The 27,138-nt window shown below is 36.5% G+C and overlaps 1 protein-coding gene across 6 annotated transcripts in view; it reads right to left on the bottom strand.

Moving 5' to 3' along the window:
* Nucleotides 1-435: 435 nt before the first annotated feature.
* CCDC85A (coiled-coil domain containing 85A) overlaps nt 436-27,138 on the bottom strand; it is a 224,331-nt gene continuing 197,628 nt past the window's right edge. For 2 of the 6 annotated variants that reach the window (XM_040224878.1, XM_040224879.1), the window contains one exon: nt 436-5,917. In XM_040224878.1, the coding sequence (XP_040080812.1) occupies nt 5,828-5,917 (90 nt within the window). In that variant the 3' untranslated portion in view covers nt 436-5,827. Of the gene's footprint in view, nt 5,918-10,653; nt 10,753-14,277; nt 14,398-17,469; nt 17,605-27,138 lie in introns of all 6 variants that reach the window. The other 4 variants (XM_040224880.1, XM_040224876.1, XM_040224881.1 and 1 more) reach the window with 4 other exon arrangements.

Raw genomic sequence — 27,138 nt, 5'->3', positions numbered from 1 at the left:
GGTCCCCTTCCAGATGGACAGATCCTGGCTCAGCGCTTTTCTTCCCATCCTACCCAAATATGTCTGTATCTTTCTTACAGCATTGCTTTTATAGGAGACCTTCTGCCCATTTCCAGTTAGTTTTTCATAAATTACTCCACAAGTAGATATATTTTTGATGTGTTTGTGGGAAGAGATAACTTCCACATCATCTTATTCCACCATGTTGACCTCCTTTCTGCTAATTTTTATTCTACGACATAAAGATAACATAGAGTCTCTTTTTTGTGACAGCACTTAGAGGAATCAGTTGTTTGAACACACTCTTTGTCCTTCCCAATACAGCTAAGCCATCATCGTAGACTATTCATCTTGCAATTTTCCATATCAGGAGACCAGGTATTCAATTTATAACATTTAAAGTGTACAATATTAGTAACAGAATCCCAAATCAAAAACAGTATGGAAAAATTTAATCTCTAAGAGTCCAAAATTAGGGTAGAGTCCAGACAGGGTATAATCCATGTTTCAGCTCCCTTCTTCACAGTTCTCTTGGCCCTACCCTCTCCTGTATGCATGCTTTCTCCTCAGGATGACTTCTCAATGAGAGTCAGTATGGTTTCATGCAACAGACAACTCTTCCTTATACATCTAAAAAGAAAAACTTCTTCCCCAGTAAAACTTAGATGAACCCTGTTGGATCACATTGCCACAGCTGGGCCATAGGAATGCTGTGTATGATGGGCTGATGCTGGGCTTCCTAAACCAATTACTGGCAACTAGGATGACAGTACCAAGATGAACTCTGAGTCTAGGCTTTAGAATAACCAAGGTTCAGTGATAGAATTGCAAACAGCTTCTCCTCATTCTTTTGGGCAGTGTCCTTCTAAAGCAAAGGAGAACTGTCTTAGGAAAAAGAGAAAAATGAATCTTGGGTAGCCAGTCAGTATGGTCACTGTTGAGTGGTAGGGCTAGACTGAACCTGGTGAATGATGATGGTTAAAAAAGACAGAACAAAGCCCTCCCTAAAGGCTGTTATCTGGACTGTCAGAAACTCATTGTTACCTAATCCAGATATTTGAAAAGGGAAAACAGATTTTGTATAATGCTATATTAAGCCCATGCAGGTTGGCCCAGACACAAAAATGGCCCATAGAATCAAAGGCCAATTTCAGACCCTTTGTGTTTCTTTAAACCTGTATTCCTGATTAGCATATGAATCCTGTTGCCATGGCAATTACAGTGGTGTATATTGTGTGCTGTCACTTTAGAATAGGATCTAGAAAACTAATGGTCCTAGAATAGAAAATGAAAGCCTTCTTGGTAATAGGACCAAATGGAATTATAACTTGGGAATCAAAACTGAGAAACATTTCCACAAAATAAGAGGCTCTTGTGTTTTTCAGAGACATTCTGAAATTTCAGTGAAATGAGACTATGCTTCACTTATGATTGCTCCTTGCTTCCAAATGGTTTTGTGGTACCTTTAACATTTAACCTCATAAAATAGGGCAACTAAACAACTAGGAAAGAGAAGGAAGAAGGAAATGGAAGGAAGTGAGAGAAATGTTGGGTAGTGTTTGGTGGTATATGCATCTTAGTATTGAAATTTCCATATTAGCCTGCTATGTTTATTCTCCACTTGCTGGAAGAAGAGGTAAGGATGCTGGGTGTGGCAGATACTTTAGCCTCTTTAAGTGCAAAGGAGTGGTGGGACAATCTTTTAGGCAAGATGTATCATTAGCTAAGGATCTGAACACAGAGGGTCCCTTTTCTACTGGGTGTTACCAATCCAAAAACTTTGCACTGTGTCTGATTCAATCATGTTTCTCCTCTATTCTGGCCTGGGAGTAACTATCTCATTTGTTCTCTGCCAGAGCTAGGGAGGGAGAGGTTACACGCAGGAGTCAAAATGACTGACTACTGCCAATTATCCACGGGTGTATCAAATTCTTCCTTGTTTAACATCCTTGAAGCCATGACTCCTTAAACAATACCCTCCATCATGTATTTTGAATTTTGGATCCATTCTTCAATGAGATAATGTTTTGTTTCCCTTCTTTCAAGAATTCATCATAATTGAGGATCTATGGAGTACACTATTTTTTCATGTTCTACTGGAATTATGAGTTTATTAAGTATCTTTTCCATCATTTTTAGGGGTCAAGGCAAGACGGAGAAGCTGTAGTATGTACTCATTCTGCCATTTTGAAGTGAAAGTATTCTCAAACATTTCTGTGGTGGCATGAAAAATAAAGAATTAAATGGTTGTGTAAATTGTTTTTCAAACATACTCTTCCCATGTGAGAATCAGACAAATGCCCCTTTTCTGCATTTCCAAAATCACATTCTGTGATTGGTCACGACAGGGCCTGTGGCAGGCTGAATGAGATGTAAAGGACAGAACCTGAAAATACATATGTGCAGCTAGAATCTCTGTGTGGCAGACTGTCCCTTCATTGTTGATGGGGGCCCTTCCCCCAGCCTAATGGTATAAATTGCTCACAGGTCTAGGCTCTAGTATCTTAAAGGACTCACCATTATTTCTGTGAACTGTCAAGATCATTGAACTTTGGAACTAGGAAGACTACTAAGAAGCTTAGAGTAACTCAGATGTTGTCTCCATGAGGCATGTCCGGACATTGAGGCTCCATAAAGTTAAGCTGTTCAAATGCACAAAGCTAATAATAGTCACATACCGAACTTGCTGCCCTAAAGTCAGCCTCACTAAGCCAAAGGCCTTTTATTCAATGCTGCACTTAGTAAAGCATACTGCTCCAGCTCAACATGCTAACACTAACTTGTACTGCATTTAATCCCACCAAACATCTACTAATCATACAACGTTGTACCAATGAAATTGCTGTTTTTACAATCCAGAGATGGTCAAATATTGGTAATCTCATATGGTTCAGTCTGATATATTGTCCTTTAATTGTATAATGAGATGGAAAATTTTTTCTTTCAGAAGTAAATATATGAATTCCTCATAGAAGGATCTTGAGCTTGTTGGGAATTTACCTCCATAAGCCAGCTTGAAGTAGGCAGATTCTTTCCGGGAATGGGTGACAGGATTTCTAACAGAATCAGTTTGTCTTTGAGGTGAAAGAGGATGAGGCAACAGAAGGCTTGCCATAGAGTGAAAACTCTGGAAATGAGAAGTCACGAGGAAATGTAGCACTCCCTCAAGATCACAAAAATGGGTATTTGAGGGAAACTTATCTAGATCTCAGGATAAAGGAAGCTCTTACTAGTACCCAAGATACTATGGTTCCATGTATTTCCTGAACAGTCACATCCAGAGTAAGGAACCAAAATATGTTTATTCATGTGATAGTGGTAGACATTCTTTAAAAGTTCATTGAATTAAAGAATAAGATTGTCAGTATTTTGCTGGATGCCACACACGATCTAAATATTCTTTAGTGCATTTAGCATGTGCTAGAAACTTATAAAGCATGAATTTAAAAAAGCTTAGATTCTGATAGACTGACAGCTTCAAGGCTGGTAAACGTAACCTACCAAGATATGTAAATTAACCTTTTTTTTCCAGGGAAAATGAGATAAGTAATCTGGTCACATAAAAGAAGGGTATCACTCAGTTTTACTGATAAAAATTTTGGGCGGTAGCAAGATTCAGACCCTGAGCTGTCCATCTACTATGCCATTTAAAGTAGGGACTAATGCTAAGGGTAAGAAGCCTTGTTCCACAGTGATTTCCAAGAAGTATATCTGTCCTCTGACTTGCGTCTTAAGTCATTCTTTCCTCAAAAATGCAGAAGTCTCTTAGAGACACCAAGTTTTCCATTTCTTTAATACTTCCCTTCTAGTTTATATCCTTCTGACTACTAATATTTTAATAATAAATAATGGAGGTTTAATATTAATCTATATGAATTAAAAGTAAAAGATACCTAATTTTTAAATATTCTTAAATATCATTCTAAACTTTTAAACTACATTATACTAAAAAAATAGTGAATTAAGGAATCTCTAAATATGAAATCCCTCTTTAAGAGCATATTTAAACATGCTTTTGTTTTATATTACTATCATTACTGTCATCATACATGAGCAATATGATACTTAGCAACTGTGAAAAATCTCAATTTAGGGAAAACATTTTGAAGGAAAAAAACACTGGGATTAAATAATTTATTACCATTGCTAAGATGAACACATATACTTGATACTCAATTTTAACTTTAGAACTTTAAAAAAATAGTTTTAATACAGTATCAAAATTTACACAAGTATTTTGTCAAAAGACCAGTGTTCCTTGTATTAGCTTCTGCAGACTCTACTGCAGGCACAAAACTTTTTTAAAATGTCTTCAGAGTGTAGGAATACAACAATTTAAGGATGAAAGCTTTTCAAGAAAAGGTGTAAATATAGCAAGCAATTTTCCTTTATAGAGTAATCATAGTCTTAAAATATATAATGTTTTAAAAGAAAAGCTTAAATAGTAACCCAATTACAATAATTAGAAAGGTAATTCTATAACAAATTAATTCATAAATATTTTCTGAGAATAGGATTGCCTTTTCATCACAATAACATTCAAAAAAGTATAACAATTCCTTCACCAATGACAATTAATACATGTGTAATGAGCCCATTTAAAAACAAGAGCAACAGAATATCTGCTATGAATCAAATCTGAGTAATTTAGAAGAAAACTGGGAATCGTTGCATTCCTACTTTTATAATTTTATATTTCAATATAAACTTAGCATTCGGTCACAGGCCTCTTGCACATTCATACAAGAAACTATCATTGCATTTGAATAAACACAAAATACCTATCATAGCATTTCCAATACACACAGTCTATTATTTTATATATATATATATACCAAAAATAAGGAAAAACTAAAGCTAGCACACCTCCTTTTCAAATCTCAAGCAATCTGAACAAGAGCTTTTAGCTTCAATAATGAAGGACATGCGTCAATTTCATAAAACGTTAAGATAGCTGCTGTAGGCTAAGAAAGCTTTTTCCATAAATGCAGTGCAATATTTTAAAGTTTACAGAAAGTTTATTAAATATAACAGCATGTCTAGAAACTAAATTGTAGAAATTGACATCTCACAGCTGGAAACACTTAGAAAAATTGTTTGCTTGTTCTTTAATTGAAATTGTAAATATTAACATTAATGAATACACTGAAGATGGAGGTTGATATGTCCCCAAGATGTGTCTTCATGAATAATACATTAAAATGAAAAGAAAAGATGTATTTACTTCGATCAATTTAAGTAAATGGCACTCTGACAATGTACTCGACAAAGTCCTGCTACCCTTCTAGCTGGTAAGGAAAACTGATGTGGTATTTTTAGTACCTCAAAAGTCAAAACAAAATCCAAGAAACCTAACCTTATCTTGCATCCAAATTAATTATGCATCAGGAACTAGCATTTTATTGACTAAAATATAATAGGTGACCAACTCTCCAACTTGGGAAGCTGGAAACCACTCGTTATCTTCAACAACATGGTAGAACACTCCCACCATGATATGCAATGATTCGATTCTATCAAAACCACTGAGGCTCTACTGGACTCTTCCAATCATGCAGGTTTCCCCATTACAATCTTAGATCTGAAGAGTCAAAAACATTTTAGTTCTAATGAAAATATTGGAACCAAAATGGTGATTTTCAAAGCTACCTTGTTTGAGATGGACTGTAGTGAACATCAAAGTGAGAGACAAAAAATACAACTTCAGCCATACTAAATTTTATAGAGGGAAAATATGTGCAATGTACAATTACTCCAGGTCTGTGGAAATCCACTCTTGCCTCTCTTATCTCTCTGGCAGTGGTGATGTCATGTTTGAGAGTACATCTCACATGGGTCCCTTGTACTGGTTTCCAGACAAATGTTGCCTAATTCCAGGACACGAACCTGCAGCATCTCCAAGTTTCCTCCATACAACCTTAAGAAAAAGAAGAAAAAGAGTAAGCATCTTAATTGTCCTGTTCCACCAAGGAGTGTGTATTTTTTTTTTTTTTTAAAGGGGGAAATCTATGAGAAGGACAAAGGAATATAAGACAAGAGACAAAATATTCACATGAATGAGCTCAAAAATAAAATGAAATGTGATGCAAGTTTCTAAATCATGAGAACTGCTCAAGAGACAGGAGTGCCATGCTTCTTTAGCAATCAGGGTCAAAATTACAAAATGATATGCCAACTCACACTGGTTATGAGAGTGGTCCTCAACTCTGGCTGTCCACTAGGAATTACTCTTAAACAGGTAGGGTTGTCTATTTTTTTTTTAATCTGTCAACATGATTCTAATGTGTAGTTAAGAATACATGAGCAAAATCATCCTGGTTCCTATATTATACATCTAAAATGAGGAATACCAAAATGTTAAATAACTAAGAACAAAAGCTCCTTCGCTGTCTGTAGTGGTTTAAAGTCCTGAGCTAGTAGCCTTAGGGTCACTAGGAGATTTCCCTTGTTTTCCCTGTCGAATGGGGCCCTCGCTGCTGCTGCTGCTGCTGCTGCTGCTGCTAAGTCACGTCAGTCGTGTCCGACTCTGTGCGACCCCAGAGATGGTAGCCCACCAGGCTCCCCATCCCTGGGATTCTCCAGGCAAGAACACTGGAGTGGGTTGCCATGTCCTTCTCCAATGCATGAAAGTGAAAAGTGAAAGCAAAGTCGCTCAATCATGTCCGACTCTTAGCGACCCCATGGACTGCAGCCTACCAGGCTCCTCCATCCGTGGGATTTTCCAGGCAAGAGTACTGGAGTGGGGTGCCATTGCCTTCTCCAAATGGGGGCCTTAGTTATCATAAATCTTAGCTACCCAATAGTATATCTCAGATTACCACAATAGAAAGCATTCAGATGCAGGGAAAAGATAAGAATAAATTCAAGTGTCACTAAAAACAATATGTTAAAAATCAGGCTATTTTAAAGGGACAATAGCAAAGGGTGAGATTAATAACAAGTAAAACCACCGAATCCAACAATGACATACCAATATACTACATTAAGAAACCACATAGTAACAGTCATAAATAACTCTCTTAGTGTTTCACTGTTAGGATTATGATCAGATTGATTACTTCCACAGAAATTTACATTGCTCTAGAAGGCAATGGCACCCTACTCCACTACTCCTGCCTGGAAAATCCCATGGACGGAGGAGCCTGGTAGGTTGCAGTGCACAGGGTCGCTGAGGGTCAGACACGACTGAGCGACTTCACTTTCACTTTTCACTTTCATGCATTGGAGAAGGAAATGGCAACCCACTCCAGTGTTCTTGTCTGGAGAATCCCAGGGACAGGGGAGCCTGCTGGGCTGCCATCTATGTGGTCGCAAAGAATCGGACACAACTGAAGTGACTTAGCAGTAGCAGCAGCATGAACATAAAGCAGCTGGTTCATCAATACTTCTTTGTTTTCTCTTTTAAAAGAGCAGATATTCCAGAGAAGCAGATTTCTAGTCAAAGTAACACATAAGCATGTAGGGGTCTGTCTACCTTCATTTTGAAACCTATGGAACTATTCATCTCTGGGTGTGAGAGACACACTATGTGGTAGAGATGTCCTGTCATATTTGAAGGGAGCTGTAGTTATGGTCCTTTAATATTTGGGAAGGAATTTCCTAGTAGCTTAGATGGTAAAAAATCCATCTGTAATTCGGGAGACCTAGATTTGATCCCTGGGTCAGGAAGATCCCCTGAAGAAGGAAATGGCTACCCATTCCAATATTTGTGCCTGGGAAATCCTATGGATAGAGAAGCCTGGCTAACTACAGTCCATGAGGTTGCAAAGAGTCAGACACAACTGAGCATATATAGCAGTGAATGGTTCAGGCTGCACCCAAGGGACTTAGGGAAGTGTCCTTTCTCAATACACTGACTGAAGAGGGACAATTCTGAATCAGGAAGCCAACGGACACTATGGACTTTCCCTTTCTAGCCCTTAAATGGTATTACATCTACCCAGAATGCTTCAATGTCTTGTTTAAAAGCAAAGGATAGATTCAAATGATCAGGAAAAAAAGTCATTAGATGATTACAACTCCACAGTGTTGTATACAACTCCCTCCTCAAGTATTCAAATGTAGAATGTAATGGGCCTTAACCCTGAAATTACGTGGTGAAAGGAAACTCAGAGAAGACAGAACTTTGAAATAAGCCAAAGACACTAAGACAGACACAGAGTAGCAACTTGTTAAATAAGTAAGAGAGCTGAATGGTTGGGTATCTGAGATGGTTACTAAGATGGAGGACCAGTCAAGTATCTCAGCTGCTCTCAGGGAACTGACAAGGGCCAAACAGAGAAACCTAAGATAAAACTATTACTACAAAAAGATAGATAATATACTGTTTCTTAGAGAACAATATATTTTTGTGGTAGAGCTTGCAAGAGACTAGAAGCACTACATGCTTATTAATCAAAATGATGGTGCTGTGAAGAAAGGTTGTTAACATCTATAAAATGGAAGCCTGTATAGATGTTAACCTATTTCCAGAAAGAATACCAGAGATGGATATAAACCTGAGTCTTTTAACTGATCTCACATTATGAGATAGCTTTACATTTCTGTAACGTTATTGTAAAAGCCCATAGTTCCTCTTAATAGGTTTCATAATCTTATATACATTATTGCTTAGAAATTTTGAAACTGTCCCACAAACTGTATTTTTGTTTATTCTCCAATATTTGCTATGTGTTCTTGATGTGGATATAACTTACAATAGTGACACAAATATTTTAAATCAATACTTTTTTTTCTTGTGGCTTTTAAATAGTTTCCAAATATAACAGTGCTAACAATCAGATTTGAACTAATTAACTTTTTTTGTTTCTCAAATTTCGGTGACCAAAGGCAAAAACAGAAAAGATGCCCTAGAGAACTTTCAAAGGTAAAAAGCTCTTGGCTTTCTGAAGGCAACAATAATTACCTCTGTGTGTGTCCTTTTGAAGGATTTTTGGAAATACAGGCAAATCAAGATCAATGCAAAACTAATCAAGATCCAATTCATTAGTGAGTCCCTTCTCTAAGAAATAAATTTTCTAATATCGAAAAATATTTCATCCAAAAAAGAGACAAGAAACAGTCCTGTATTTATTTAGACAAATTCTGGCATTGAGCACAATAGAGATGGTTTCCTCTGTAAGATACATTGATTTTCATTCTTGAGAAAGAAAATGGAAGTGCCTAGATTCACTACAATTGGGAAAGTGAAAAGAGCTGGTCCTCAGAGAAAATCTGGGTATATGCCTGACTTCCCTATTCATTAGAGGACAATTGGGGCAAGTAACTTAATTTCAGAATCTTAGTTTCTTCAAGTATAAAATGAGAGTTTCTACCCCGATTGCCCAAGATCTGGTGCGAAACCCAGACTTCTGAATTATGAAGGAGCCTCAATATGAATCTGAGAACCACTGAAGGTATGACCTCCTATTGTCCCTTCCAGTTTTACAATTCCTAATGTTTGAACTTTAAAATTTATCTGAGGGAGGTGTTCTAATTGAAAAGCTTAAGAACAGACAAAAAGCTACAGAAGACAAATAGTGACACATTTAGGAAATCATGACATCTAGAACCAATGACCATTTGAAAACAGACAACAGATATGTAAGAAAGAAAAGCACCACAAGCAAGCAAGAGACCGTGTGCTGGGGCCAGAGTGCTACATGCCCATGGACTTATTTAACACTTCCTGGATTCTAGGATGCCTCAGGGAGGCAGGTACAGGAGATACCTGGTCCTAACAGCCTAAGGCTGAAGGGTATTTCTAAGCAATTTTGATATCCTAATGAACAAAGGATAAAAGTACAATGAAACACCAATTCAAATCAAAGCTTAAAAGAACTGACCATGAATTTTGCTTTTAACAAATGTCTTCCCCATCATATTCTACTTAGTTTTTAAATAAGTTCTACAAATTATATTCTTGATTAAATGATATATCCAAAGCATATTACTCAAAAATTAAAATTAAGATTAATCAAATCCAAACCTCAATAATGATTACATAGGCTAAGCATTGTGAAAATAGCATGTCTTTTTTTTTATCCCCCCCACTGTATTTCTGTGATTTCACAGGTAGATTTCTGTGTGGCTATCTCTTAAGTTCATATCTGTCTCTTACTATTTTGAGATACTGCTGGGCATGACATAAAGCACACATCATATGATGAAGAACATAGCAAATATTACCTATTGGGTTGGCTAAGAAGTTCATTCCAATTTCTATGGAAAAAACAGAACAAACTTTATGGCCAACCCAGTATTAAGATGGTGATTTTTTTTCCCCCAAGTATTGTTACAAATAATCTGCAGAAGGCTGTGTTTTCTTTATCATAGGTTTTTAAACACTGCTCTTTAAGGAAAACTATGAAATGGAAACTGATTTATTTTATCAAAACTAGTAACATTTAAGGAAATTTACTGTTCAGAAACTTTCACAGTTCATTCTGGAACACAGAATTGGCTGATTCTTGCTCACCTGCATATTTTACATGACTATTGTGTTAAAAAATACTGCAATAACATTTACTAAGGAAAATCAAGGTTTGGTTTTACTTTCACATAAAAATATAAAGGCATCTGGCCAGTATTTTAAAAGTAGCTATTCATGAAGCAAAATCTAAGCTATGATGAAGCTTTCAACACAGAATACACAATAAAGCACATTAAACTTACATTGCACATTTCTCTGACTATAGCTTTTTCTGTCTCACTAAGGTCATGTTCATACTCTTTACCCTGTTGACGATCTATAGTTTCCTGAACATCCAAGACCTGGATTTGTTGAAAAAGAAAAGCAAATTTCACATGGAAAAAAAAGTTTGTTAGTTATGAGTAAAAATCATCAAGGAGCTCCACTTTGTAAAAAGAAAGAAAGAAAAAAAAAAAAAACCTTAGTTTTTTTCCATGTCTGCATATCAGAGTAGGTTAGTATATGGCAAAATCTTTTAAAAGAGTTGATTGTTCTGAAAGCTATCTGGAGTCAATTCTGCTTGATTTTCAAATGGCCATTAAGAGCAATCTATTGCATCACTAATAGTCAATTGAATTCATTCATGTCCAAAATAATTAGATGCATTTAGTTAATCTGGTCATTAAGATAAAGCTGACTGTCAACCATTTGGAGATAGTCAATAAATCTTGCTCCAATGTAAAGACTGGCATGTAATTAATTATATTACTCAACAGTCCAAATGATATGTAGACACGGCCTATAGAAAAAATGACTAAAAAGGATAATAGTGACAGGTGAAACTTGTCAGAACCCATAAGAACTTTTAACATGAACACTACTGACCTCAGAGTTCTTGCCTGGATTTGTTCCTGGTGCTTAGGACAAGACTATGGAGACAGCTCTTTGACAAAAGCAAAGAGAAGCAATGGCTCCACAGTCATGAAAATATGTGAGCAACACTAAGCATTTTTCATCTGAGAATGAGATGCTTTTAAACAATTTTAGATTCTACCTCTCTAAATTATTCCTAAATGAATTGAGAATAAGATTCTGTTCAAAATGTCTTGAAAAGTTTCATGTCAATACTCTATATAGTACAAAAGAAGACAAAACTTTGGTCTTGAGTGCTGTTTGTTATTTTTCTCTACATCAGCTTCTAAATCAAATCACTGATGTAGTATTAAAAAAATGTTCTTCCTAAAAGCTCCTGTATAATCCACACTGAACTGTAACACTGCTAAACCCCTTGGTTCTATTGCCACGGTCAGTGCTGATGGCCACACCTAAAGGTGTGGCCTGAGAATTCACACTTAAAAGCCTGAAGTAGAACCTTACAGAGTCAGTTCACATTCTTTTTATACTTAGAGGAAATTATTGATGATGCTCAATGAATATTCATAGAAAAGTTAAAGCACTCCTTGGAACAAGCTCATTTGCCCACAAATTCGATTTATTATGCACCTGAGAGAAGTGTACTTCAAATCAGTTAATTTCTGCTAAATGAAGTGAGGCTCCAATTAATAGTTCTGAATTTTAAAGCAAGAAAAATGTGGCGTATTTCAAGTGGGCTAATTCCTCACATTGATTTACAACTCTTTCTCCCAAACTATGACCATGGAGTTTATTAAAGTTTAGAAATTTTTAAAACTTTACAAGAAAATTTTTAAAACTCAGTTTCAGAGAAACTGAGCCACTGTTTCAACTACTGCTTTCAGAACAGAAAAATGATATAAATCAGCTCTAGACTGATAGCCTTTTAAAAACAAAACATGTCAAGAGGCTACATTTTTTTGATGTTGAGATATTCCAAAGATGTGTTTCCCAGAGGCTATGTTCGCACATATTTCTGTCTCAACTCATAGAAGCAAATGCATTCTATATTCAAGAGCCTCCAGTTACCCAATCAAGGTGCTTTAGTTTCTCAGCATTATCCATCAGCCAAGTGAGGACACTTAATGTGTTCTGATTATAACATAATATCTTCCTCTTAAGATAAAATTTTATATGAAAATTCGAAAATGAATTTGGAGAAAACTGAAGAGCTCTTCCTTGCCCTCCCCTTCCTTTTAGGCCATACTACCACAGCTGCGTTGAGAAACCAGGGAAAGACATCACTGTGACCCACTACACTGATCTGATTCCAACTGCACTTGTCATTGAATAAGGCAATGGGCTGAAACAGGTTTCAGTTTGGAAAGCAGGGCAGTGTGTCATTTCTGAAGTATGTGTAGATACCAATACTACAGGCTTGAAGCCACTCCTTCATTTTTCCATTTCTAAAGTGCTTTCAGATTGCTAGTGCCTGATTTATGCTCAAGTAACAGCTTGTTTAGCATGCTGTTCATACTAAACAGTATCCAAATGCTATTGCTAAGAGCAAGCCAGTTGATAAACCAGCAGCTGTCAGACAAAGGGCAGGGAGGGCCCCTCATTCTGGTGTGCCTTCCCACAAATTCCCCTCAGTTGTTCATTTTGTGAGGTTTCCCAGTCGAGACAGGAAACACCAAGTTCATTGCCACTGGCCCCCAGCATAGTTCTACCACCTCCCCTTATCAGCAATATGTAAGTGCTTGGGAGAAGCACACTCATTTCATCTAAGTTACAGCAAAATGTAATGAGGGAGCTAAATCAACTGCTAAAACAATCATCCTCAAGTCAAGTAAATATTTTGAAGTTCTCATCTACTTCTTTGCTTTTCTGCATGCCAAGGAAAGTGTGGCCCCCTGCATAAGAGTGCCTCATCAGCCTGTGGATAAATCATTCTGAAACCAAAACAACTTAAGACAAGTTGTGAAATCCATGTGGCAAAAGCAGGACTGAAGCACTCTACCAACTTTATGGCTCAAAAAGGTTTAGTCAAGGCTGCTACTGCTGCTGAGTCACTTCAGTCGTGTCCAACTCTGTGCGACCCCATAAACAGCAGCCCACCAGGCTCCTCTGTCCCTGGGATTTTCCAGGCAAGAATACTGGAGTGGGTTGCCATTTCCTTCTCCAATGCATGCATGCATGCTAAATCACTTCAGTCGTGTCCGACTCTGTGCGACATGTTAGGAATTAGAGATAAATTGGAGGACAGTGTTTTATACTTCGGAGCTGATGAAATTTCAAGGAATTGTCTCAGTTTTTAATATGATTTTTATTGCCTGCAGTTTCTTATGTAAATATTTATATTGCATATTATTAATTTTACTTATTGGAAAGCTCATTACTGGTAAAGAAAAATAAATGATAAATTTAAGCTACATCATTCTTTATTGCAGAATCTTAATTATAAGCCAAAAGTAAAATATCTTTATGAATAAGACCAGATATCTATTTTCTATAGTCTATAAAGAGGCATTAACTAGAGTTTGAAGACTTAATTTCTATTTAGTGGTTAACAGAGTAGGCTTTTGTTTATTTGAAAACTTTTTTTTAGTAAGTTGCATAACGTACTTCAGTTGCAAAAAGAAAAATATGGTATCCTTCCTTATTTTGGCTAACTATTAAGTTCCTGTATTTGAAGACGTCCATGTTACAAACATTGCACAGAAAATACCTGTAACAATATTTTACACATACATGCACATCAGACTTCAACTTCAATGCAGATAGATATGAATCACATTACTCAAAACAAAATGATAAAATTAGAGATTCAATTCAAGCATAAGTACTCAAACCTGCTATTAGTTTATAAAATTAAAATCATTCTTCAAAACTTAATATTAAAAAAATTTTATACCATAGGGGTCAAAAAATAAAGTATCTATGGTTAAAACAAGACCGTGAGGATTACCAGACTATAGTGAACAAGCCACAACACAACTGAAGTACTGAAGAAATGGTTGTACACAGTTGGTTACCTTAAGAGAGTGTACCACGGGTTCAGGCTGCTGAGAAGGTGTGGTATGTCCACTGAAGCTAGCTGGAGAGTTGGGTGAACCGTTACTCCCATCAGCCCCAGATGACAACCTAAAAGAACCCTTAGTAGAAAATCAACAACTTTGTTATTAAAACAAAAGTCGTTTATAACTGAAGAGATGTCATTCAATATTCAATTTCACTGCCAAATGAGAATTAGCCTTTTTTTTCTAGCCTGTCATAAGATGCTATCAACCTGTTAATTGGAATACACTTGCTGCTTGACCAGCACAAAAAAAAAAAAAAAGGTAACCAAGAACCATCTCTATGCATTTTCAGATGTCAGCTCTGATTTACTGAAAAAAGCAATGCCCCCTAAGGAATGCCCATTAAGAACATTTTAAGAATGATTTTTGAAACTTAAAGATACTCAAGAGTAGGGAATTTGTGAGTTACCCCACATTTGAGTTAAACATGCTCACTCAGCATGACAAATGCCATATTCCATATGTCTCAGAAAATTCAGATACATCACATTGGAGAAATGGTGTCCCTTACCTATGGTGGAACATTTCCCAAAGAGATTTAACCATATGCAACATTTTCTTCAAGAATTCTTATTTTATGAACTTTTTAAAAATGAAAAAAACAGATTGTAAATTACATATCTGCAGTTTAGTGACTTTTCAACTGAATTGCTAAGAAGTCAGAACCTGGGCATTATTAATTTGACCTGCAAGAGTCACAGTCGCCCACACAGGAAATGGGAAAAAGTAAAAATGTCACATTTCCAGGGTTCCTTGGGAAAAATATTAATGGATCAGGAAAGAAAAAGAACAGCAGTGATCTACCCTCCTAGCAAAAACAGTCTAATGGGAATTTTCCTGTTTTTAGGGTCTGAGAGATTTTAATTTCTATTCATCAACAAATAGGCAGATTTTTTCATACCTACTAGATTAATAACTGTTTCCTTTAACTTGATCCTATGAATCTAATCCCCTGAGAAGGAGCCATGGAAGGCGCATCATATGTAGATTCTTGGTAGGGAGAAACAACAGTGATCTGGGACATTAATTTTCTAGCATCTACAGGAACGCTTCTATGTTGTTCATTTTAGGGATAGGTGGGAGAAGCTGAGCACAGCAATAGTTACAGGTATGGGTTTTATAGAAACCATGCTAACTGCAGGGAAATTAACTCTTGCTATTGATTTTTACAGAGATTATTATTTATAATGAATCTGGAATATCTTCTCCCTTCCCTCGTCACTGTCCTTTCTATCTATATGTCCCTGAAGGCTGTCCTTGGCATCTCACAAGCCAACTGAGGCCATGTTCTTTCCTATGCAATAGGTCAGGTCCTGCCCCCACCCTCACTAGCCAACAGGGAGAGGAAGCCATGGATTATAACATTTAGGTGACCTTCCAGCTTCTGTTTGCCACTGTAATTAATGATGAAATTAATAGCAGGTGATGACATAGGACATACAATTATCTCAGCCCAACCCTCTCTGGGAAAAAAATATAAGGTTTGTTTTGTTGTAATTTGAATCAAATCAGACATAGAGTACCTAAAACAAATAACAGAAAGTAAACTATATGAAGTTTAAAGATGATTAATAACAGGCACATGCCCCCTATCCAACCACCAAATTTGGACATTCTCTTCCTTTGTAGAAATCAAATATTTCCAAACAAATGAGGAACTAAAGGAAGTTCTTCCCTGAAAAGCTCTGGTTCTCTACTATTCTCTTTCCTTACCAGTACCACCCTTAGGAACTCTTCAGAAAAGGTTTCTGAGATTATACAGAGTTCACATCCTTGTCTCATTTGGGTTCCACCACTGCAAGTGCTGTTTCCTCTGAATGGTAATCTAACTTGTCAGGCAAGATCCTTCCCCCTCTGCAACAAACTCCCTTCAAATTCTTCCTTTTCTGCCCAGCCTGTTTCAAATCCCAGACCTGGCAAAATGTGGTAGGCATGTCCAATTCTAGCTTCTTTGCCCTTGGGCACAGGACCTCTGTCTTTCAGGGTAATTTGGTTTAAGAGAATTTCTGAAATCAATGATAAGTAGCTTCCCTAAACCGCATCCTTTGGGCAATTTAACATTGTTTAGACTTAAGGACAGTCCTGCCTATTCAGAAAGACATAACCCTTTTATTAAAGAGGTTTCACCACCATTATCATCATAAAAGCTACAATGGAAGCTACATGGGTGGGGGAAGGGGGAAGAGGTGGTGGCAGGCAATTTATTCAGGGATTCAAGCTCTACTTCAAATCTGCTTTGCAAGCCATGGACTTAGTCATCACTAGAAAGGTAAAGGTTCATACTTCATGTAGTTTTTGTGTAGCTGCAAAGGTTACCAAATGCAGGTTAAGTTGTACACTAATAGATGCTAAATAGTTTTCTTGATTATGACAGAAACAAGCACCTCATTCTTTCTGTCACATCTCATTTAGTTACTATAAAATAAAATTTTAGATTTCTAGTTATTGGTAGAGTTTTAACTGTGCTTTCTCTAGGCTCTGGGCTCCATCAATACATATTCTCAGTTGAATAATGTTTTCACTGAAGTATTTTTTTAAATATGCTACTGGGTAAAATACTAGCACAAAAAATATTTTAAAAGAGTCCCTTGGAGTTTATTTCAATAAGATTTAGCCTGCTTATTTAAATTGTATCTTGGCTGACTCAGGAGACTGGGAATTTAAAAAGAAAAAAAATCTTACTGAAATTGGAAATGAGAGTCCCAGCTTTGGGGTTGCTTGTTTTCAAGCTACACATGACCACACACAGAGCACACACCACCACTTGAGTCAGCGGTCAGTTTGAAAGGGCAAGGAATAATTTTCTGAGCTGGTCTTGACACTTCTGTTGGTGTCTAACAGTTCATTTTCATGGTCACTGACTTTAAGCCCCTTTTCAAAAAAAAGGTGCAGGTACCTTTCTACTTCTTCAATGTTTGGGGTTATTCAACTTTCACCCCCAGGTTCAGGGGAGAAAGCACCGAAGGTGACTGACTGTTTAGAAGATAAAAGACTCTATTCCCGCCTTCCCTCCCCTGATCTGGACACACAGTGACTTTCTTTCATGTGTGCAGACTTGTTCTCTCCCCCCAGTATAACTTTTCCTCTAGCAACAGAATCCATCTGGTTATGCACAAGCAAATCAGCAGCTGACTCATCTTCACTCACCGGGAGAGTGGGCAGGCATCGTCCTATTCCTCGGCACCCTTGCCACCACTGCAAGACCCGCCGGGCTCTGGGCCCCCAGCCTTTCTCCATATTTGAGCTGTTTCTAGTTGGAGGTTGCCTTCTATTCTGGGTGGCCTTATATTTGGAACAATATAGTACAATCACTCAGAAAAATGCTGTTTCCCAAGTCTCAAGAAAGCAGATAGAACAAGAAGCTTAATGAAATGAACCACAATGACCACAATGGCAAGCTGTTACATGCACTTCTAACAAGGGAGAACATTAAAAAACTCAGTGAAGTCCTGTATGTAAGAGCTAATATTGATTTTTTTTTAAGTTTTGGGCAGAGGTATAACTAATTCTCAAGCTATCAAAAAGAGATAGATGATAATGCCAAAATTCTACCAAAAAAAAAAAAAAAAGGAAAGGATGCTATTATACAACTTAATTTGGTTGGTTTTATTTGTGAGAAATAGAGAATTAACATAAGGTCTTCTAAGTATTTAAAGTGATAACTTCAGAACTTAGAAATTATTTAAATGCAGTTGGGGGCGCTCAGACCTTATGTTAAGAAACATAAGTTGGGTAGATATATTCAATACTCATAAAAACTGACACTGCATCAAATTCTCAGCAAAATTTCTATACACTGAAGAATATATAATGAACTCAGAGATCACTGTTGCAATAAACTATTTTACATGGGGCATATACATAATTATCAAAATTTCTATTAATCAGTCATTTCCCAAGTTTCTGTACTAGTTGTAACTAGAGCTATCATATAACTGACATAAAAAGAAAATAAAAAGAGTTTTCATCCCTAAATTTTAGTTTTTTCCATGACCAAACTGTAATTTTATTAAAATGATCAGAAACAAAATTAACTCATTTGTCCATAATTTCCTTTCCCTGCCAACTTTCACTAAGACCTTCTAAGAATGCTATGTCCTAAAGAATAAGAAACAATTTTTGAAATATAGAAAACTTGCAAATATAGTCTAAAAATTCCAGTATACAAATATTTAAGTAAATTTTAGGAGACTTAAAATGAGAAAATAATTTTTTAGTTCTCATTAATTATTATTTGCTTTATGGTGAACAGCACTGGTCTAATTTTTACTTTTCTCAGACTTTTGGAGGCTGAACAATAAAGAAAATATACCACGGTCAGAAGTGAAATCAGAAAGGGAGCAATGTCGACCAGCATTTGGTACTCACAAAATTTTATTCTGAGTCTACAAAATAAGCACAAGTAACCTATTAAGTAAGAAAGTCACACATATTCTTCACATATAGCAGAGAAGATTATATATTTGCAGTTGGACCACAATGATCATTTCCTCAGTCAACACTAATTTAAACTTTGCTCTCTCAGTAATCATCTGTCAGTGTCTATTTCCATCATAAAGAATTATCCAACAATTTATAATATGGTGGATGGCTGAAAAGTCACCCCCTATACCAATCTGCACAGTCTTGTACCTGGGATGATCATTAGCAATGAATGAAGATTTTTTTTACAAATGAGCTCTATATTCTAAATTTGGTTCTCTCCAAGACTTAAACATCTCACAGATTTCATGTTTTTTGCATCCAAAAACCAAATAAAACATAAAAATTTCTTTCATTTGTATTTAATGTGTAGTGAGATTAAATCCCAATGCCTCTCCACTATAACAAAATTTATTACTATAACCATGAAATCTAAGGTAATATCTATGAACAGTTAGAGGCCTGCTGGAAGGAGCAGTCATTTATTTTCATTTCCAGAAAGTTGATACAACATGCAATAGCAACATTTTTCAGTATCTTGTAAAAGCTTCTTTTTAAACATATGCAATACAGATTGTAGAGGATTAATCTCATAAAAGGGGGCAATATATGTATTCTTGCCTCAAGAATCGCATGAACAGCATGAAAAGGCAAAAAGATAAGACACTGAAAGATGAACTCCCCAGGTCGGTTGTGCCCAATATGCTACTGGAGATCAGTGGAGAAATAACTCCAGAAAGAATGAAGAGATGGAGCTAACGCAAAACCAACATGCAGTTGTGGATGAAACTGGTGATAGAAACAAACTCTGATGCTGTAAAGAGCAATACTACATAGGAACTTGGAATGTCAGGTCCATGAATCAAGGCAAATTGGAAGTGGTCAAACAGGAGATGGCAAGAGTGATCATCAACATTTCAGGAATCAGCAAACTAAAATGGACTGGAATGGGTAAATTTAACTCAGCTGACCATTACATCTACTACTGTGGGCAGGAATCCCTTAGCAGAAATGGAGTAGCCATTGTAGTCAACAAAAGAGTCCAAAATGCAGTACCTGGATGCAATCGCAAAAACGACAGAATGATCTCTGTTCGTTTTCAAAACAAACCATTCAATATCACGATAATCCAAGTCTATGCCCCAACCAGTAATGCTGAAGAAGCTGAAGTTGAACGATTTTATGAAGATCTACAAGACCTTCTAGAACTAACACCCCAAAAAGATGTCCTTTTCATTATAGGGGACTGAAATGCTAAAGTAGGAAGTCAAGAAACACCTGGAGTAACAGGCAAATTTGGCCTTGGAATGCGGAATGAAGCAGGGCAAAGACTAAGAGTTTTGCCAAGAGAACACACTGGTCATAGCAAACACCTCTTCCAACCCAAGAGAAGACTCTACACACGGACATCACCAGATGGTCAATACCGAAATCAGATTGATTACATTCTTTACAGACAAAGATGGAGAAGCTCTATATAGTCAGCAAAAACAAAACCAGGAGTTGACTGTGGCACAGATCATGAACTCCTTATTGCCAAATTCAGACTTAAATTGAAGAAAGTAGGGAAAACCGCTAGACCATTCAGGTATGTCCTAAATCAAATCCCTATGATTATACAGTGAAAATGACAAATAGATTCAAGGGATTACATCTGAAAGACTGCCTGAAGAACTACGGATGGAGGTTCATGATGTACAGGAGACAGGAATCAAGACCATCCCCAAGAAAAAGAAATGCAAAAAAGACAAATGGCTTTCTGAGGAGGTCATACAAATAGCTGTGAAAAGAAAAGAAGTGAAAAGCAAAGGAGAAAATGAAAGATATACCCATTTGACTTCAGGGTTCCAAAGAACAGCAAGGGGAGATAAGAAAGCCTTCCTCAGTGATCACTGCAAAGAAATAGAGGAAAACAATAGAATGGGAAAGATTTAAAGAGATCTCTAGATCTCTTCAAGAAAATTAGAGGTACACAAGGGAATATTTCATGCAAAGATGGGCACAATAAAGGACAGAAATGGTATGGACCTAACAGAAGCAGAAAATATTAAGAAGAGGTGACAAGAATACACAGAAGAACTATACAAAAAAGATCTTCATGACCCAGATCATCACGATGGTGTGATTACTCACCTAGAGCCAGACATCCTGGAATGTGAAATCAAGTGGGTCTTAAGAAGCATCACTACAAACAAAGCTAGTGGAGGTGATGGAATTCCAGTTGAGCCATTTCAAATCCTAAAAGATGATGCTGTGAAAATGTTGCACTCAATATGCCAGCAAATTTGGAAAACTCAGCAGTGGTCACAGGACTGGAAAAGGTCAGTTTTCATACCAATCCCAAAGAAAGGAATGCCAAAGAATGTTCAAACTACCACACGATTGCACTCATCTCACATGGTAGTAAAGTAATGCTCAAAATTCTCCAAGCCAGGCTTCAACAGTACATGAACCATGAACTTCCAGATGTTCAAGCTGGTTTTAGAAAAGGCAGAGGAACCAGAGATCAAATTGTCAACATCTAATGGATAATCAAAAAAGCAAGAGAGTTCCAGAAAAACATCTATTTCTGCTTTATTGACTATGCCAATCCTTTGACTGTGTGGATCACAATAAATTGTGGAAAATTCTTCAAGAGATGGGAATACCAGACCACCTAACCTGTCTCCTGAGAAATTTGTACGCAGTTCAAGAAGCAACAGTTAGAACTGGACATGGAACAACAGGCTACTTGAAGATTGGGAAAGGAGTAAGTCAAGGCTGCATGTTGTCACCCTGCTTATTTAACTTACACGCAGAGTACATCATGTGAAATGCTAGGCTAGATTAAGCACAAGCTCGGATCAAGATTGTCGGGAGAAATAGCAATAACCTCAGATATGTAGATGACACCACCCTTATGGCAGAAAGTGAAAAAGAACTAAAGAGCCTCTTGATGAAAGTGAAAGAGGAGAGTGAAAAAGTTGGCTTAAAGCTCAGCATTTAGAAAACTAAGATCATGGCATCTGGTCCCATCATTTCATGGCAAATAGATGGGGAAACAGGGGAAACAGTGACAGACTTTATTTTGGGGGGCTCCAAAATCACTGCAATGGAGATTGCAGTCATTAAATTAAAACATCCTTGCTTCTTGGAAGAAAAGTTATGACAAACCTAGACAGCATATTTGGAGAAGGCAATGGCACCCCACTCCAGTACTCTTGCCTGGAAAATCCCATGGACGGAGGAGCCTGGTAGGCTGCAGTCCATGGGGTCACTAAGAGTCAGACACGACTGAGCAACTTCCCTTTCACTTTTCACTTTCATGCATTGTAGAAGGAAATGGCAACCCACTCGTGTTCTTGTCTGGAGAATCCCAGGGACAGGGGAGCCGGGTGGGCTGCCATCTATGGGATCACACAGAGTCAGACACGATTGAAGTGACTTAGCAGCAGCAGCAGAGAGCATGTTAAAAAGCAGAGACATTACTTTACCAACAAAGGTCCATCTAGTCAAGGCTATGGTTTTTCCAGTAGTCATGTATGGATGTGAGAGTTGGACTATAAAGAAAGCTGAGTGCTGAAGAATTGATGTTTTTGACCTGTGGTGTTGGAGAAGACTCTTAAGAGTCACTTGGACTGCAAGGAGATCCAGCTAGTCCATCCGAAAGGAAATCAGTCCTGAATATTCATTGGAAGGACTGATGTTGAAGCTGAATCTCCAATACTTTGGCCACCTGATGCAAAGAACTGACTCATTGGAAAAGATTCTGATGCTGGGAGGAGAAGGGGACAACAGAGGATGAGATGGTTGGATGGCATCACCAACTCAATGGACATGAGTCTGAATAAACTCTGGGAGTTGGTGATGGACAAGGAGGCCTGGCATTCTGCAGTCTCACAAAGAGTTGGACATGACTGAGCAACTGAACTGAACTGAGCTGATATGAGCCAGATTTTAACAGATGAATAAACTACTTTATTATCCTTTTAAAGGAAAAGGTACTCTTTAAGAATCAGGATTATTGACTTTCTACTCATTTCAGCAACTTGTTTTAAATCAGGTCATGGAAAAATGTATTCTGGACTGACCATCATTTTTGACTTTCAAGTAAAATATAATGAAGGTTTTCTGCTAGCTCTACAGTTGTCAATCATGCTATTTTTTTGAAGATAGATTCATAGAATATAAATCATCAGTAATTCTGGTTGGAGTGATTTCTGGCAAATTCAGAACCTGAAGTGGGGACACCCAAATTCTATCCAGGAATTTGGAGAACAATTCCCAACCACCTTAACAAAGTCATTTCCTGTTTTCTAAGGAATTCTATTTTGCTTTGTTTTCTGCAGTTTTCCAAAAATTCAAATTCATTTTTTTCCTAAAAAGCATGCATGAATGACCCTGCTATGGTACTCATCAGCTACTGTTGAGCTACTTTATATACAGTTAATCTGAAAATTATTTAGTATTTAGTATTCTATTTAGTATTTATTTAGTATTTTGCATGTTATTTAACTTTGCTCTTTTGTTAATAGCAAAGGAATGCTGCACACCCAGACTGTATGAGAAGTAAATTACAGATCACTTAATATGTGGTAAGTACTCATTATAGAAGTCACAAATTCTACTACTATAAACAAATATCCTAGATCAGGAAACAAAAGCACACCTCAGCATAACACAGGCTAAAAATACCATCCAAAACACACAAACAAAAAAAAAACATGGGCTAAATATGTCAGCTATGATATATTTTTCACCATAATCAATGGGTGAAAAGCTAAAAGCATGTTCCCTAAGCTGAGCAACAAGACAAGGATGTCCCTTCTTGCCAGTTTTATTCAACATGGTGTTGGAAGTCCTAGTCATAGCAATCAGACAAGTAAAAGAAATAAAAATACTAATCGAAAAAAAAAAATGTGTCACTGTTTGCAGATGGCATGATACTAAACAGAAAAAATCCTACACATCACCAAAAAACTACTAAGGCTCACCAGTAAATTAAGTGAAGCTACAGGGTACAGGATTTATACACAGAAATCTGTTGCTTGTCTATGCACTAATAATGAACTATCAGAAAGAGAAAGCAAGAAAACAATCACATTTAAAGCTGCATCAAAAAGAATAAACTACTCAGGGGTAAACTTAACAAAGGAGGTAAAAGACCTGTACTCTGAAAATTATGACACTCTGATGAAGGAAATTGAAGATGATACAAATAAATGGAAATATATCCTGTGTTCATGAATTGGGAAAAAAATAATATTGTTAAAATGTCCATACTATTCAAAGGAATCTGCAGTCCTAATGCAATCCCTATCAAAATATCTGTGACATTTTTCACAGAACTAGAACAAATAACCCTAAATTTATATGGAACCACAAAAGACTTAATAGCCAAAGAAATCTTGACAAAACAGAACAACACTGGCACTATCATGTGCCTTGAATTCAGACTATACTACAAAGCCACAGTGATTGAAACAGGGTAATACTGGCACAAAAATTGACACTTAGATCAATGGAACAGAATAGGGGGCCCAGAAGTAAACCCACACACTTATGGTCAATCAATCTATGACAAAGGAGTTAATACTATGCAACGGGGAAAAGATAGTCTCTTCAGTAAACGGTGCTGGAAAAAACTGAACAGCTACATGTGAAACAATGAAATTAGAACATTTACTTACACCATATATACAAATAAACTCAAAATGGATTAAAACCTAAATGTAAGATCAGACACCATAACACTAGATGAAAACATGAGCAGAACAATCTTTGACATGAATCAGCAATGTTTTTTGAATCTGTCTCCTAAGGCAAAGGAAACAAAAACAAACGGGACCTAATTAAAAACTTTTGTACAACAAAGGAACCCATTGCCAAAATGAAAAGACACATAATGTGAAAAAATATTTGCAAATTATATGCCCAGTAGGAGTTAATATTCAAAATATTTAAAACTTGTATATATATATAACACTCATATATATATAACTCATATATATATGAGTTTTAAAAGCTCATAAAACTCAGTATCAAAAAAAAAAAAAAGCTGATTAAGAAATGGACAGAAGACCTAAATAGACATTTCTCCAAAGAAGACACACAGTTGGTGAACATGCATTTGAAAAGATGCTCAGCATCACTAGTTATCAGAGAAATGCAAATCGAAACCACAAAGAGGTCATCCTGCTCACATCTGTTACAAATGTTATCATCAAAAAGGCCACAACAAACAAACACCGGTGAGAATGTGGAGAAAAGGGAACCTTTGTGCACTGTTGCTCGGAATGTAAATTGATGAATCCACTACGGAAAAAGGTATGGAGGTTCTTTAAAAAACTAAAAAGAGAAACTAAACAACCACCATAGGATCCAGCAATTCCACTCCTGAATATATATCTTAAGAAAACAAAAACATTAATTCAAAAGGATACCCCCCAATGCTCATAGCAGCATTATGTACAATAGCCAGGAGACAGAAACCACCTTAGAGCTGACTGATAGATGAATCAGTCAAAAGATATGGTATACAAGTCAAAAGATAGTATACAAAAGATATGGTAATTATGCATGCATGATCCTAGTTCCCCATCCAGGGACTGAACCCACACCCCCTACAATGGAAGCATGGAGTCCCAACTACTGGGCCACCAGGGAAGTCCCTACTACCCATTTTTTAATGACATGATATCTAGAAATTTGGGATACTTTCTATTATTGTCCTTAAAATAACTGATCTTCTAAATTAAGGAAAAAATATGAAACCATTCAAATTTTTAAAAGATCATCTAAACAAAAAGAAAACACTTATGGTCCCAGAATACTTATTATGTATGGTCCTGGAAGAAAATTATTGCAATTCATGATGTGAGATTTAAGAGAACTAGCAAGATAAAGCTTTTGTGATTATCTTCTTGCTATTTTATGGCTATATTTTACTTGTTTTAATAAAATTATATTTAACTGACACTCTAGAATCTTCCAGTCTTTTGGCTCATAGAAGTACATTTTTAAAAAGTCAAAAACAATACAGTATTGTAAAGTAAAATAAAAAATAAATAAATTATAACAGAAAAAGAAGTTCAAATATTTGCATTGTTAACTACTTAATGAGTAGAAAATGGAATTAATAAAATTATGACCATTAAAAAATAAAAAATAAAAAGTCTTTAACAAGAATACGAGAATATTATGTTTTTATATTTTATCATAAATACATGTTTCCCACTTTGATATAAATCAGATGTAATGTGTTTGTAACAAACATTAGAGCCCAGCCCCCTTACCTATTATAGAAGGCCAACTATGAAAGCCTGAAGATTGATCGGCTAAAGTGGTTTCCTGTTAGTTAAAGATGTTTAATTTTTTATAAATCCTGAAGCTAGGTCAAACTATCAAACTGTGTGCCTCATACTTCATGAGAATGCATACCTAGTTTAAGAGTGAGGATGAATTCTCTTTTTCCTTATTATATGGCAAGAGCAGATGCTTTGGAAAATAATATTTTGCTCAGTTTGATCAGTCTTCATTCTGACATATTGCAATCCTGCAACAGCATGTACACAAATGCTCAGATGAGAAGAGATTTTAAAGACTTGTCGCTTTGACAAGTCTTTTCCAAGAGATTCCTGAGAATAGACTTAAAAATGCTAAGAGACCCTCTGCTTTGGTCTAATAGATAATAGTTGACTGTATTCAGAGAAAAGTACTTATTTAAATTAAAGAATCTATTCAATACTATTTTAAAATATTAAATAATTTCCTAGATACAGATATTCATTTATTCACTTCACATATATTTACTAAGCACCTACCAAAGATAATATTCTATATGATGCCAAGTACATTTACATTCCAATAAATTTCTGTTGCAAGAAAAGCACAGTAAGTTTGTATTGTTGACTATAGGATCACAATGCTTAGGTTCAGAGTCTTAATCTGACAGTTAGCAGTGGCATGACCTCTCTGTGCCTCAGTTTTCTAGTCTATAAAATGTGGATAGTAATGCTACAATGGAAAGTCAGTCTACAGGTTTGGTTACTTACATGAAAAGAGCTTTACAACAATGCCTGGGCCACAGTAAGCGCTAAGTAACCGCTGTCATTATCACAAATGTTTTTAGCTTTGCTTGTCAACACATTTTATAACTTGTTTGTCAATCTACTTTCACATGTTTACTATTTAGAGCAGTTCTCAACCTGAGGTGATTTGGCCCCCAGCAGGAGATACTTGGCAAAGAGGCCTACATATATTTTTAGTTGTCAAAAAAAACTGGGCAGTTTCTATGGGAATCTAGTCGGCAGAGGACAAGGATGCTGCTGAATATCTGACAATGCACAGGACAGGGACAGCCCACTACAAGAGAATTATCCAGCCCCACATGTCAAGAGTGCTCAGGTTGAGAAA

Source organism: Oryx dammah, unplaced genomic scaffold (genome assembly GCF_014754425.2).
Source record: "Oryx dammah isolate SB20612 unplaced genomic scaffold, SCBI_Odam_1.1 HiC_scaffold_25, whole genome shotgun sequence".
In the NCBI taxonomy this organism is placed as follows: Eukaryota; Metazoa; Chordata; class Mammalia; order Artiodactyla; family Bovidae; genus Oryx; species Oryx dammah.
Note: the sequence above shows the minus strand (reverse complement) of the source record. Positions and strands in the feature narration are given on the sequence as shown.